Source organism: Melospiza georgiana, chromosome 14, assembly GCF_028018845.1.
Source record: "Melospiza georgiana isolate bMelGeo1 chromosome 14, bMelGeo1.pri, whole genome shotgun sequence".
Taxonomy (NCBI): domain Eukaryota; kingdom Metazoa; phylum Chordata; class Aves; order Passeriformes; family Passerellidae; genus Melospiza; species Melospiza georgiana.
The window spans coordinates 2,395,038-2,409,303 of record NC_080443.1 but is presented as its reverse complement, the minus strand read 5'-3'; the positions used below and the strand labels follow the sequence as shown (position 1 = coordinate 2,409,303).

The 14,266-nt window shown below is 42.9% G+C and overlaps 2 protein-coding genes across 2 annotated transcripts in view; one reads left to right on the top strand and one right to left on the bottom strand.

The window, feature by feature from the left end:
• The first annotated feature begins 16 nt into the window (after positions 1 to 16).
• Positions 17 to 1,406, top strand: SS18L2 (SS18 like 2). Its single transcript, XM_058033948.1, has 3 exons — positions 17 to 107; positions 220 to 296; positions 862 to 1,406. Exons 1-3 carry the CDS (start codon positions 39 to 41, stop codon positions 947 to 949), a joined length of 234 nt encoding a protein of 77 aa, XP_057889931.1. The 5' UTR covers positions 17 to 38; the 3' UTR covers positions 950 to 1,406.
• Positions 1,407 to 1,484: 78 nt separating this feature from the next.
• The window catches only part of GARRE1 (granule associated Rac and RHOG effector 1), a 61,145-nt gene continuing 48,363 nt past the window's right edge, over positions 1,485 to 14,266 (bottom strand). Inside the window, exons 9-14 of the mRNA XM_058033893.1 lie at positions 13,875 to 14,000; positions 12,423 to 13,402; positions 9,015 to 9,180; positions 7,597 to 7,731; positions 5,536 to 5,614; positions 1,485 to 4,754 (exon numbers count right to left, since the gene is read on the bottom strand). Coding sequence (XP_057889876.1) covers positions 4,437 to 4,754; positions 5,536 to 5,614; positions 7,597 to 7,731; positions 9,015 to 9,180; positions 12,423 to 13,402; positions 13,875 to 14,000 — 1,804 coding nt within the window. The 3' untranslated portion in view covers positions 1,485 to 4,436. The remainder of the gene's footprint in view (positions 4,755 to 5,535; positions 5,615 to 7,596; positions 7,732 to 9,014; positions 9,181 to 12,422; positions 13,403 to 13,874; positions 14,001 to 14,266) is intronic.

Below are 14,266 nucleotides of genomic sequence, written 5' to 3'. Positions count from 1 at the left end.
GCCCAGGGGCGGGGCCGCCCCCCTCAGCCTTGGCCGCCATGTCCGTGGCGTTCGTGCCCGAGCGGCTGCGCGGGGCGGCCGAGGTGAACCAGGACACGCTGCAGCGGGTGAGCCACACGGGGCCGGGACGGGGACAGGGCCGGGGCTGGGCCGGGACCGAACCCTGCCGGCCCGCTTGGGGCAGAGCTGGGGCGGGCGGTGACGGTGTCTGTGCCGCAGCTGCTGGAGGAGAACGACCAGCTGATCCGGTGCATCGTGGAGTACCAGAACAAGGGCCGCGCCACCGACTGCGTGCAGTGAGTGACCGACGGGCGGGCAGGGGAGCCAAACGCGGCTGGGGCTCCTGGAGCTTTCCTGCCGCCACCAGGAAGCTGTGGCCTTCCGAAGGGATTTCCCCAGAATCGTTTTCAGACGCGTATGAAGCACAGATGTACACTGCCGCCTTGGTCAGGGTGTTCGCTCAGTGCTCCTGGGCCCGCTCTGCCCTCCGTGCCCGTGTGTGCACACCCAGCCGGCGGCTCTGCCGCTCCGGCACCTGCGGGGAGCGCTGCGGCTGCTCGGGCCAGCCCGGCGGGCAGCTCTGAGCTCCTGCTCCGCTGCGCTCTGCGGCTGTCAGGCTGCCAGCTCCGTGCCCTCCTTCCCATCCAAGCCGGGTGGTAGCACATGCTCGGCTACCGAGCGCAGCTCAGTGCCTTATACCGGCCTTCAGAATGAGAAGAACACTAATTTTCCCCTGATTTACTATTCTAGTTTGCTTTCTTTTTCCCTAACTGCTAATACTGATCAGAGTACACGAGTGCGAGTACGGGTAGTTGTCTAGAAAAGAACGTCTTCCAGACCCTGTGTTTCCTCCTCTCACAGGTACCAGCATATCCTGCACAGGAACCTCATTTATTTAGCGACAATTGCTGATGCCACCCCGCCCAGGACGCAGAAGCCTGTAGACTGACAGCAATACCTGGATGTGAGCAGTGCTGCTTTCAGAGGCTGTAGAAATAGTTTAGAGTCCTCTTTGAAAAACAAGGTGTGGGTTTGAAAAAAGCAGGTAAAAAGTGATCTGTATTTGTGTGTTTAAAATGTGAATGTAGTTTTCAGTGTAGTATTAGGCCAGCTTTTCCCCTGTTACTGTAACACAGCTTAAGAATGATAGTTATCACATTCCCTTTTCCTCTGAAAAACTCAATTCAGTGTACTTCTGGGAATAGCCTGGTTGTCAAGACAGCACTATGGGAAGCAGAGCCCATTTCATGAGTAAGGTTCTATAATAACAAGGAAAATGTTACCCTAGGTGACTCCTGCCTCCAACATGACAAAGATGGGCATGTGTTCCATATATAAATGCAGTAGACTCTTGTATCCTGTATCACAACCATTGTGCTAAATAAACTAAATATGTTCTTTGTAAATTGTAGTATATTCTGAATTAATATAATACATTAACAAAAGAGCTGCTCCGTGATTTAGTCAAACAAAAATGTTAACTTTCCTAGGCCTGGTGGGATTGCCACACCACTCAGCATTATGTGTAAGGGAGAAACCAAGCTATTATTTTAGAAGCTTTTGCCCAAGTTTATTAAGGCTTTTTCTCTGTGCTTGATATGCTCTGTAAACAATTCTTGCACAGTCAGAATGGGTTCATGTGCTTCCTAAATGCTGTCAGCACTGCTGGCCAGCTGCATGTATGCTCCTCTCCAGTAAGGAAAGCAGCTTTGCACACCCTGCATAGGCATTCCAGTGCCACAGTTAACACACAGTGACTGAACAGCCTTGGTCACAGCAGAGGGGACAGAGTTTACTTTTGGCTTACTACCATCAGAGTTACTGACTCTAAAAATTCAAATATTGTGATTTTGGCAATGTTTACCTGCACTACTGGTTCAAAGACCCTGCTGAGGCATTGTCTGTACTACATTCTTCTGTGACATCACCTGAGAAAGCACCTTTAAAGATTGGACTGTGCATAAAGTTCATTTTTATATGATAGAGTCAGTAAGTAGGCAGTTGACAATTTTCAAACTGTTAAATAATCCCATGTTAATGTAATAAGATCTTTACAAACCGAAGTTACAGTTTAAGGTGCTGCTCATTTTCAGCAAGGTGCATATTTTAAACAGGTATGACCTATTAAATGTATATCTTTAATAAAGCAAATAGTTTACTTTTACAGAAGCTTTAAAATACAAACTGTACAGTTCCAGTTCAGAAGCGTTAGCTATTCACAAGAAGCACTGCAATAAGGGTAAGTTAACTAAGCACCAAACCCTTGCACTTGGCAGTGTAAGTGAAGTTTAAGGGCAAGACTCATTTGCCAAGTGCAACAATTCTTAAAATTACCAGTGTTCAGAACAATCGGAAGCAAAGGACAGAGTAGCACCCACGTGGTCAAAATGCAGACAAACTTTCTTTGTGTTCACAATTCACTTATGTAGGTCCAGAAACTTGCCAGCATTTGTAATTATGAATAAACTGCAAAAACTATAGCAATCATTTTGGCACTTGTTAGAAAAAAAGTTCGAAATTAAGTTGTTTTCATTAAATTCCATTTTGGTCAGTATGAATAACCAAGTAAGTACAACCAAATTTGGGATTTAATATTAGATCTAAACAACAAGATTTAGGAAACTCGAAACCATTCATGAAGTTAAATAACCACTAACATTTTCAGTGGAAGGTTTTCAAAATCATAGTAGTACAGACCATTAACAATTTACAGACAGAAGCCACACTGATTGTGCAAAGCACATTACTGTAAAAAGTCTATGTACAGCAAACAAATCTTTGTAAACATGGTAAGTATGAAGTTTCAGAAAACATGGTGACAATATCATAAATACAGGCAACATTGGCATCCTCAAACAGCACAAAAGGTAACAATCTGGGCCTGCAAATAGAGCCCGTCACCATACAAACAAAAAAGGTGGATGGGTTTTAAATACCCAAATGTTCAATAGTTTTAGTGTTGTGTATACTTTTATTTATATATATATATATATATATAATGTATTTATTTTTTGGTATCTTCAGATATAGATGTACTTAGTTTGTAAAACCAAAACCAAAAAATGTGCTTTATCTTCATTGAAAAATTATGTAGTTAGAACTAATAACCCATTTTACTAGTAGTTAACATATTAGAATGATATGACTTAAGAAAAATACAAAAATAAGATTAATACTGTCAAAACTCTTATACCAGAAAATATTGTGGTTTTTAGACTCTTTCAAAGATGAAATATGAAAATTTAAATAAGCTCTAACTATATAAAGAATCTTCTGTAATCTCAATTCATATACAGTGGGATAGGTATACATATTTACCATTGTTCTTGAATTTGTAAGCACCGGTCACTCGCCCCCATCCACTTTGGTTGGAAGATTATTCCTAATTCCACAGGTTCACTTAATGGCACATATTGACTGCAAATAATTACTTTATCCTTTTAAAAAAAATAATGTTCTTTTAACTAACTGCTACCCCACATTTCAGTTTTACTATCTTCTGAGCCAGCTCACAATTTTTAATCAACTGTAGCATCTGAAATAAGACTTTAAATAAATGCAAGTAGTCTCTTAGGCTTTGCTTTCACACACTGCAGGAGCACCTTGTGGAGAGTGCCTTTGGCCAAATGCAGCCAGAGGGCAGGGTCTGTGTGAGAACCAGGGCCCCAATGTCCACACAGGTGTGAGAACCAGGGTCCCTCTGTCCACACAGGTGTGAGAATCAGGGTCCCTCTGCCCACACAGCTGTGTCAGAACCAGGGTCCCTCTGTCCACAGAGGTGCCATCCATGTCAAGCAGCTCAGGTCATGTTGACAACACAAGCCTGAGTGGTTCTGCTGATCTTCACCTAGAGGAAGGAAACTGCCACAAAACTCAGTTTTGTGACTGTTTCTGCAGCAGTTCCCAAATGAACTCGCTTGTGTAGCACAGGAAAAGCTGCTGTTGCACTTCATTGTAAAAAAGCTGCCCACAGGCTGTAATGGAGAATACAAAGGTTCTACAGCTTGTCCTTTATAAATTTAAACACAGTGTTGAGCAAAGTGACCACTATATATTTGCTTCAACATATTCAATGTGTTTCAGTAAGATGTTTTAACTATAAATCTATATGAAAAATAGCTATAAAATACAGTGTTTCTTGTATGGTAGTCCTTCAGCAGTTCTTTTTAGAAAAAAAAAATGTCTTGAAAGTAAAGGCAATTACACATTTTTAAAAGCATTTCTACATCACAGTTTTGGGCTGTTTCATGTACACCAAACATATTGGCCATATTTGCTCAGCACTGTAACTCAGAATCCGAGAGTTTGTCTATCTCACCCAAACCCCCTCAATCCCACATGGAGAGAGAAACAGGATAGAGCCAACACAGCACTGTGAATCAAAGTAACGTGATTTCCATTTGGCCCTGTGCTGCACTGTGCAGTAGGAGCAGCAGTCAGTACTGGTGCAGGTAAGATGGTCTGCGCTCGTGCTTCACTGGGAAGGATTTAAAGCCCTTGTTGATCTGTTTGTGCTGGGAGGCCTGCTGGGACTGCTGCTGCTGCTGCTGGGCGTAGGCGAAGCTGGAGGAGAGCCCGGCGGGGCCGCACTCGCTGGCCCACATGGGCGACTGCAGCATCTGCATGGTGTCACTCCACTGGCCCACGGGGCTGCTCACGGGGTACAGCGACGTGCTCTGGCTGGGCAGCGTGCTGGGCACAGAGCACGTGTGCTGCCACGGCGCCTTGGGGGGCCACGTTTTGGTCTTGTTATCCTGAGAAAGCAAAATCAGTTAGGGTGCTTTGGTTTAACAACAGGACGCTGCTTTTTTAGACAATATTTAACGTCACCTTATCACCTCCTTGAGATATTGTCACAAGATTAGTTTATGTTTGAAAGCCTGTGACGGTGTTCTGTTCACAGGGGTCTGAGGATGAGGGAAGAGATGAGGATCTGACTCCATGTTTCAGAAGGCTGATTTATTATTTTATGATATATATATTATATTAAAACTATACTAAAAGAATAGAAGAAAGGATTTCATCAGAAGGCTGGCTAAGAATAGAAAAGAAGGAATGATGACAAAAGCTTGTGGCACGGACAGACAGTCCGAGCCAGCTGACTGTGATTGGCCATTAATTAGAAACAAGCACATGAGACCAATCACAGATGCACCTGTTGCATTCCACAGCAGCAGATAATCATTGTTTACATTTTGTTCCTGAGGCCTCTCAGCTTCTCAAGAGGAAAAATCCTTAAAAAAGGATTTTCATAAAAGATGTCTGTGACGAAAGCCAAACTGATGCCTACATATAGCACTCTCAATTCTTAAAAATCTGCCCATTAAAAACCATTTACGTAAATGACTTCCAATTTTAATATATTAAGTTTGGTGGCTGACAAAAGCACCTCACGCTCCTTGAGTGCAGGTGGTTTAGGTTTTCAGTGAAGTAAGCAATCTGGAGATGCAGATGCTTTCCCAGCTGACTGCCTCATGCACACCCACCCCAGGTGCCAGCAGAGGAAGGGACTGAGCCAAGCCCGGCTGAGCTCACCTGACTGCGGTCATCTGCTGCAGAGAGCAGGGGAGGCGATGGCAGCGTGCTGGGCTCCTGCTCACCACTGCTGTGTTTTCTGCAGGAAGAGACAGACGCTGACTTGTTGGTTTAAATGAGTCACCCTCATTAATCTGCCACTGGCACAGATCAGCCTACAGCACTGTTTTCAGAAACATCTGGTTTCATGTACTTTTCGTTCAGTACAGGTAAAAGCAACAATACAGAAACTGTCAGGGACATGACAACGCAGTGGTTCTTGGAGCTACAGATTCAAAATTTCTGTAGAGGTGAAAGGAAGCTTTTGCCCACTTTCAAGAAATCTGCCAGAAACTGTGTTTTTACTTCTGTTACTTGCTCTTATGGCTAGGTTTCTTTTGGGTTTTTTAAAGTATCTTTTCTGAAATAACCTTACAGATAAGGCAAAACACCACTTGAGGAAGTGAAACATCTGCTGAAGCACAGTTAATTTTACTGAAGAAAAATGTTCTACCTTCAGTTTAAATTTGTGACCTAATACCTAGTTATCAAATAGAAGTCCTTGACTATATGTGCATTCTGGAAGATTTTTTTGCTTGGATTTTTTGGTCTTTTTTGTTTGATTGGTTGGGGTTTTTTTAGGAGGAGTGATTAAGGGCGTGGGTTTAGATTAAAGCAGAATCTTTTATTTCATCCTTTTTGTAAAAACCACAATCAGCATGCTCCAATCAGGCTCCCATAGGTCAGCAGCCCTTCTGCCTCCTCTTAGTGCCCAGCTTTAGCTCTGGTCTGTTGTCAGGCCTGATCTACAGAACACTGCTCTTCCTACAGGTAACAGGAGACAGCAGTACTGTGACTTCAGCTGAGGTTTTGGGCAGTGAAGCACCCTCTTTGGGCACTTTCTTCTGCCCTTCAGAGCACTACATAAACCACAGGCTTTCCTTCTTGCTCCATGATCAGTCTCCAGCTATCTACTGGTGACATAAATCACCCTTATGTGTTTGTTTTCCTTCCCTCCTGCTTTTTTGTAAAAAACAAGTAATTACTACTTTTTCTGTGACTGTTTATAGATGGCTCTTTCCCATTAATTTCAATTTAGCATTCATTGAAGCTCAGTTTTTGTTCCCTCCCTATGGAGTCTTGGCTAAGTGTAAAGATTCAGAAAGTAGCTACTCTTATCCCTTTCTGGTAATGCATACAAAAATAGCTATCCAGGTAGAATTTGTGAGAAACTGGCACTGACTTTTTTCATTCACCAAAAAGCAGACAGACAATCTTGTATCTATGTATTGACTCCAAATGACTCTGTGACTGTAAACAAATATTTGGCCACTTATTTAATTTTTAGAAAAGACTGAAAAATAGTTTGAGAGAACAATTCCAGGTTGGAATTGGGTCGGTATTCATGCTTCATCTTGTTCCTTTTGTTACTATTGTTCTGACTACCCTCTGCTGTGCAATCACTGAGGTTCCAAAGACACCGAGCCTCCAGCCCTTTAGAAAAGCAGAATTGCTGTAATTCACACTACTGATAGAAGTGGCCTGTTCACAGCTGAAAATCCTGGCTTGGTTTTTCCATTACTGAAATTATTTACAAAGGCAATTTGGCCTCCTCTTCCTGCTGTGAGACACAGAGAACTAAGCAAGGGTGGATTTCCCACTCCCAGAACAGCAGCACTGAGGTGAGAGGTGCACACCAGGTCAGCAGCAGCTTCTCCCCAGTGCCAGGGCTGCAGCCAAGGCACCCAAAGCCACCCAAAGGCACGGCCCAGCTGCAGCCAGGCACTCCACAGAACCAGTGAGGATCTCATAAAGCCCCAGGAAATGGTATCCAAAGGAGAACTCTCATGCAGGAGGGCCCTCTCATGCCATAGTGACCTCAGTGAAGGGCTGGCTGTTTGCACAGTGCTGGTTTGTACAAGGAGAAAGCTGCTAATACAGCTCACATCACCAGTGTAGCACACAAACTCATCTTTGGGGAGACTTGTCTCATTTCCAGGTATTTCCTTTGCTACTCAAATGAAATTACATATAAACAAAAGGAATCTTACAAAGTGGTCCATTGCTGTTCATTTTGCTCACCTCCTCTGCTTTACAGCAGCAACGAGGTCTGGCCCTGAGAACATGGAGAACAAACTGTCTCCGTTAGCTGAGGAGGTCTCATCGCTTGAGCTGGCAGAGTCTCCTTGAGTACCAGACCAGCTGTTTGTCACATCACTGCAAGACAGAAAGTTGGATTAGTCCTTGTATTTACTGTGCCTGTCCAGACTGTGTGCCACAGTTGTGCTGAATCTTTGTCACAGGTGATACCTCAGAGCACAACATTTCAGCAACTGGTAAAATGTGCCAGTAATACAGGTACTTCCACTAGTTCTGAGTGGTCACATTAACTGCTCTGGCTGTTACAGCCTCTTTATATACATATAACTACAATAATTACATCAATTAGAAGCACCTCTCCTGTTCAGGAAGGAGAAACAAGTGATGCTTGGGTTTGGAATCACTAAGTACTTGACTTTTTCACTGCAAAACTGAGCTAGAACACATATCCATACTGGTTTTACACCAGATACTCACTGCTTTTACATTATGGACAAATGGACAGAATCTTGAAACACTTCTTGTGTAGTAAATAGTTATGACTTGGAAGATATTAAAAACTACAAATGTACCTGCTGTGAGGTACCTGCCTTTTAGTAGCAGGATTAAGTGGCTAAAATCTGGAAAACTGATTTCAATCAGGCACCACAACTTTGATAGCATCACTTTTCATCAAAACTAGGTCTTAAAGCTGTTTTCAAAGTACTCAGAGAAAACTCTCCTGAATACATCTGTGCTATAGATTCCTTATTTTTGTTTTACAGGTTTTAATCTTTCTTAATGGATGCTCCTCTGTCAGATTAAGATACTTAATATTCTGCTTGTTTGATTTGTGCATATTGGTGATTTGTTAATAATGTATGGATGTAAGCTTGCGTCGTAGAGGGAGGACCCTGGTTACTCATTCTAGCATTAATTCTCCTATTTAAATATAGGTTAGCCTGTTGTGGGGAGGGAGTCATAAAGTTCTTATACTTTTGTAGTGTAGAGCTTTAACACACTCTTTGTTGATGGCTGCTTGAGGGCCCACAGTGTAATTGGGAAATTAATAATTATCCGCTCTACAACTTTGACAGCATCACTTCTCATCAAAACTAGGTCTTAAAGCTGTTTTTAAAACACTCAAAGAAAACTCTCCTGAATACATCTGTGCTATAGATTCCTTATTTCCTCTGTGGGAGTCCCAGTCAGTATCCATGCCACTCTAAGGATGGCATCAAGCATGTCAGTGCCTTGGATCAGCAGAGCAGGCAGGGTCACGTTGCTCACTCTCAACAGTGGAGTGCAGCTTTCACAGATGCTGCAGCAACTGAAAAGCCCCCAGTATTCCCACATTCTGCCACGTCTGGGTGCAAAATCAAGTCCCACAATAAAAGCATGCAGCCTGTGCAGTCTCTTACCCCTCTGTGAAGTAGTCAGGGAAGGGCCAGGTTTTGTGGGGATCATCAGGAAGGGGCCAGTTGGCGCGCGCCGTGCTCGGGCGCCGGACGTGCTGCGCTTGCCTCTTCTGTTGCATAGCCTGGTTCACCCCAGCCACATAGCGAGCAAACTCTGGATCAGAGCCAACTGAGGGAAAGAAACCAACAAATCCACTGCTGACACTTCCAATGCTTCAGGTCTGATCATACCCCACACCACAGTAATTTCCTCCCTGCTGACAAATGGCAGCCAGCAGTGGATGGGTCTGCATGGAGCAGTGAAGAAAGTTTTACAAAGTTTTACAAAGATGAGTTACACAGCATCCACGGTGGATAACAGTTATAACATGGAAGTACACCTGCCCCTTGCATTCCATCAGGGAAATTGTGTTTGTACTATGATGGTGTCTATGCTGAAAGGTCCAATATCCAGACACTGAGGAAATGGACACTGGACATTTATCCACACAGGTGAAAAACAACAGAACAGTTACTGTAGTTGATACCAGAGTGCAACATGGTTTCCAGCTATGCTGTGAGCCTGCTCGGATCATACTGGAACACAAGAGCACCAAAACTGCCTCCTTCCTATAAGGATGAGACAATTCTGAAAACATTCAGATTCTGACTACAAAATATCTCAAAATAAGAATTATATTTACAAAAAAAAAGCAGTAATTTAAAAATTCTTCCATTCTCAACATGCTTTTTGTGTCCCAAGTATCCAATAAGAAATAAGCACACTCTTGAGCAGACACAGCAAAAGCCTCAATCCAAAAGTGTTTCAAATGCTCCACTGCTCAGAGCAAGCAATTGCTGTATTCAAAAGACTGCTGATAATGAGTCACTAACTGAGTTTCCACAGCTTCTCTTTCTTTTGACTTTTTTTTTCTTCTCTGAGAAAAAAACTTGGCAATCTGACTGGATTTATGGAAAATGTCTAGACTAAATGCACAGTAATTGCAGTGGGAAGTACTGAGCTGCTGGCCTGCCAGTCTCAGCTGGAGATGGAGTGAAGACTGAAGAACATCCAGCAATCCTGCACAGCTCACAAAGCAGAAATCTTTCACCTGACACCTCCCTACATTCAATTATTGCATTTGGAAGATGTGTTTCCTAGTTCTCATTTGGCACATCCAGAAAAGACCTCCACAATGTTTTGCTGAATGCAAATTAAATAGACAGTGAAGAAAACTTTGTTTCTCTACCTTCTTTACTAAGCAAGGGCTATCTGAGAGCTATCTAGGAACAAAACATCCCCAGTGGTGCCTGTTCTCCCTCTGAAATACCTTTATGTCTATTTAAGAGGAGGCTGGAAGCCAGACAGTTCCTCAGATCTAAGAATAGAGTCTAGATGGATTCTGAAGGACATCCAGGCTTTTTTACCTGTAGACATCATTAAGTTCTAAAGTGCTGATAATATTCAAAATAGAAGCTTATGTTAATTTTTACCTCACTGAAAACATCAGGTGAACAGGTTTTTATCAGATAGTTTTTTACTCCAAAAGACTGGAGTTACCAACATTCCTTCTATTAGTTCTTATTGCAACATTCCTTCATCAGGTTCTTAGTGATGACTAAATACTACAAAATACATTGTTGGGACTAGCTAGGTCCTCAACATAAAAAGCCATAAATTTCAATTTTATAAATTCTTAATCAGCAGTTTTGCATCTGAGGAGAGACATCATTTTAAGACTCTAAAAGTACTTATCAAGAAAGTAATGTGTTTTGTTTCAAATGAGAAATGTACAGTCCTAGGAAACCCTGGAAATGAAAAAGTGTTCTGGTTTACAGCTTTTTGTACAACACTAAAGCTTAAAATGCAGATTTCTACACCACAGCTCAACCTGGCAAGTTCTATGAAGAAAAGTTCTTTCTAGTGGAAAAGTATTCAGTTAGAAGGATTTTTGTTTGATTTTTGTTTTTTAAATGCCAGATCTGTGAAAAATACTGTTTTTACTTATCACTAACAGAACCACAGAAGTGTGTATCAATCCACTGAGCACCATTTATGGACCTTGAGTAAGTCACCTTTCCAGGTACCACTTTCTACATCCCTGACATTCATCAAATGGAACAACACAAGGAGTTTTTTGTACAGCTAAAGGAAAATACTACAGAAATAGAATGGATTTTCAATGCTGAGAATGTCAGTCCTCTGCATACCTGCTTTCTTTTCCCACACACACATGGGCTTAGTGCTTGCTGAGAATAATTCTGTCCTTCCTTAGAGGCTGTGATAATCCTTAAGTCTATACCCTAAGTCTGTTTAACTAAGGTGATGCTAATTCAGACTTACACTTATTAAGCAACAACGTAACTATGGTGGCTATTTTTGCCATAGAAACTCCACTAATTAATCAAGTAAGTTGACAAAATAACTATCATAATTATGAGTCAAAGGAGCTGGTTTGAGACACCCACACATTCCAAACACAGACGAGCGCAATGAGCCCGGGAAACTGAGCCCTGCTTTGATAAAAGGTTTCCCTGTTCTCTGCTCCTCCCTCAGGCAGCTGCCATAAATGCACACTCCAACATTCCTGCAGCTGTGTTCCAGCCCAACAGAAGTTACATTTACAAGGTAGCAGCTGTGAAAGTTGTTCTTAATGCCACCATCAGAATCACACAATCACAGAATATCTGTGTTGGAAGAGACCCACAAGGATCATCAAGTCCAGCTCTCAAGCCAATGACCCACATGGGGATTCATCTCCTCTTAAATTCCACAGTCAATTTCTTGTCTGTAGATGTTTGTTTATGACTCTAAAATTTTATCTCAATTCATCTATATTTACAATTTATTGGTGGTTTAAACACATATGGCAAACCTCATGGCACTTGCTCTTTAGTCTCTAATCTTTTGACATCCAAACTTTTCACTGCAGAACCAGCTGTAGAACAGGAACCAGTATGACTCCCAGGGAACTGGGGAGCAATGGATGGAAAATGTGGGGATATGGGAAAGATGCAACCCAGCTGTATCTCCAGCTTACAAGACTGCTAAAGAGCAGGAAGAATAATTTTGAGGAGAGGGAACACACCTGAGTTCAAGAGTTTGTTTTGAACAATTTTACAAACTAAGTATAGGAGGAACATCATCTGTGAGTATCTTTTCAGTACTCTGGTGTGCTCCATATGGGAAAGGTCTGACTACTACAAGTGTACAAGAAACAAGAAATTGGTTCCCATGCTTGGTTATCAATGAGTTTTCAGATCATCTTCTGTTAAAAAAGCAAATTAGCACACACACAAATCCCTGCTTGCACTGGTCAGCACCCTTACATCCAGTGAGCACAGGGAAATGACAGTTATTACCAGCAATATTCACAGAATTCTTTTACAAAGAACCCTTACAAAAAGCATAATAAAGGAAAAGACACACACCTGCAGGGTCAAAAGGCAGGATTTCTCCCAACATCCCAAACACTCCATCAGTTTGGTCACGATTTGGCCACGTGTTGTTTCTAGGTCCTTGTGGTTTCTGTCCTAACATCTCTGCCATCATATTGTCCATATAGGTGCTGACAAGACCCAAGCTGTACAAATCAGAGCTTAAATCTGAAAAACCAGGATTGTTCCACTGATTTATATGAGACAACCCAGCTCCAACAGCCGGAGCTTGCTGCTGTGAAGAATTACTGAGCCATTTGGCAGGTACACGTTGCTGTGGTCCAATAGGTTGAAGCAGGTGTTGGTAATACTGCATTTGCTGCTTTTGGGACTGCTGCTGGGACAAGCCTTGCTGAGGAGGATGCAGTGGGGTGTGAGACACAGACTGTGGCTGCTGTTGAACCGCTCCTGACTTCTGCTCTGCTGCTGTAGAGGACGCAACAGAGTTCCTTCTTTTCACCATCGGAGAAGTCTGCTGGGATTTGCCCATGTTAAAACCAGACAAGAAATCTATAACATCCTGCATTTCTTGGTCAGTTGGTAAATTCATACCTTTGTCATCCTTGCCATCATCTGCTTTGAAGAAGCTGTCCCTCCTGTCCCCGAGGAAGCCGTTGGCCAGCGGGCTGGCTGAGCTCTGCGCCGCCTGCAGGGCGTCGGCGCTCCGAGGGAAGCTCCCCATGCTCAGGATGTTCTGCAGCCGCGCGTCCACGGCCGAGGGCATCTTAGCTTTCTCCTCTGAGCTGGAACTTATGAAGACGTTTTTGGAAGGTGTGTTGGGGATTGAGTAACTCCCTGTGTTACTTGTACTGGTGCAGGAAGTTTTTTTTGTAAACCGTGAAGTCAGTTTGGAAAATGTCTTTTGCAGACCCCCTGAAGATTTGCTTCCGTTCCCCGCTGGCATGTCAACCTGGCTCCCAAACTCTGAGATTTCACGCTGTAACTGGATCTGGATACAAGGCAAAGCTTGCTCCCTGCATCAACAAAAAACATGTATGTCAAACCACCTGAAACATAACTGAGTTTGTACTTTGGGGGAAAACGTGTATTTCAGTAATAGCTCAAATATAGAAACAACACCAAGGACTGTCAAGTCCACCAGCTACTTCTTAGGGTAACAAAGCAAATTATTCCTCATATTTGCAATACTTTCCACTCCTTAAATTTTAGTTGTGCCTCAAGACCTAAATGGAGACCGATTTAATATAAATCAAGTGTTTTTGTAAGAGAGAAGCAAATACTTTCTAACCCTTGGATATGCTGCTGGTTTGGTTTTAAGCAGTCTCCTGCATCTCTGGATGTACCCAGAAGGTATCTGTGGGGATTAACAGTGCCTCACTCTCAGTCTGATTCCTGTTTTCCCTTCTGATGAGCTGGCACTATCAAACCCCTCAGCACAGATTATTCAATGACAACAGCTTAGTTTGAACTAGAAAAGAGATGTACCTTCCTTCCTTCCACCTGTGTATATCAAACACAGCAGTGTAGAGCACATCCACCAGCCCCAAAGTTTTCTCTGGATCCAGACTCCTCTGTAGCAAAGACATCGTTGCTGGATCTTCTTTCAGACACCTGTCATCATTAAGTTTAAATTAGAAATCACAATGCTCATTTTTTTACATTGAACAATTCTACCACATCAGTCAGAATACAGAAGGCCAATTGCTGCACTCCTGCAGAACACATGGGAATGCCTGGTGGTTCCTGGGCTGCAGCCTGAGCTCTGCCTGCTGTGGAACAGAGCTAACCTAACTGTGAGGTTCAGCAGTACAGTGTTCTGAACCCATCACTGACAAGAGCTCTGTAGCAGGAACAGCAACAAACACAGAACACACAAC

Bases quoted from the DNA above. Each gene is read 5' to 3' on its own strand.
- SS18L2 (XM_058033948.1), top strand. From the start codon at position 39: ATGTCCGTGGCGTTCGTGCCCGAGCGGCTGCGCGGGGCGGCCGAGGTG. The intron at 108-219 runs GTGAGCCACACG...TCTGTGCCGCAG, and splicing joins ACCAGGACACGCTGCAGCGG to CTGCTGGAGGAGAACGACCA. The intron at 297-861 runs GTGAGTGACCGA...CTCCTCTCACAG, and splicing joins CGCGCCACCGACTGCGTGCA to GTACCAGCATATCCTGCACA.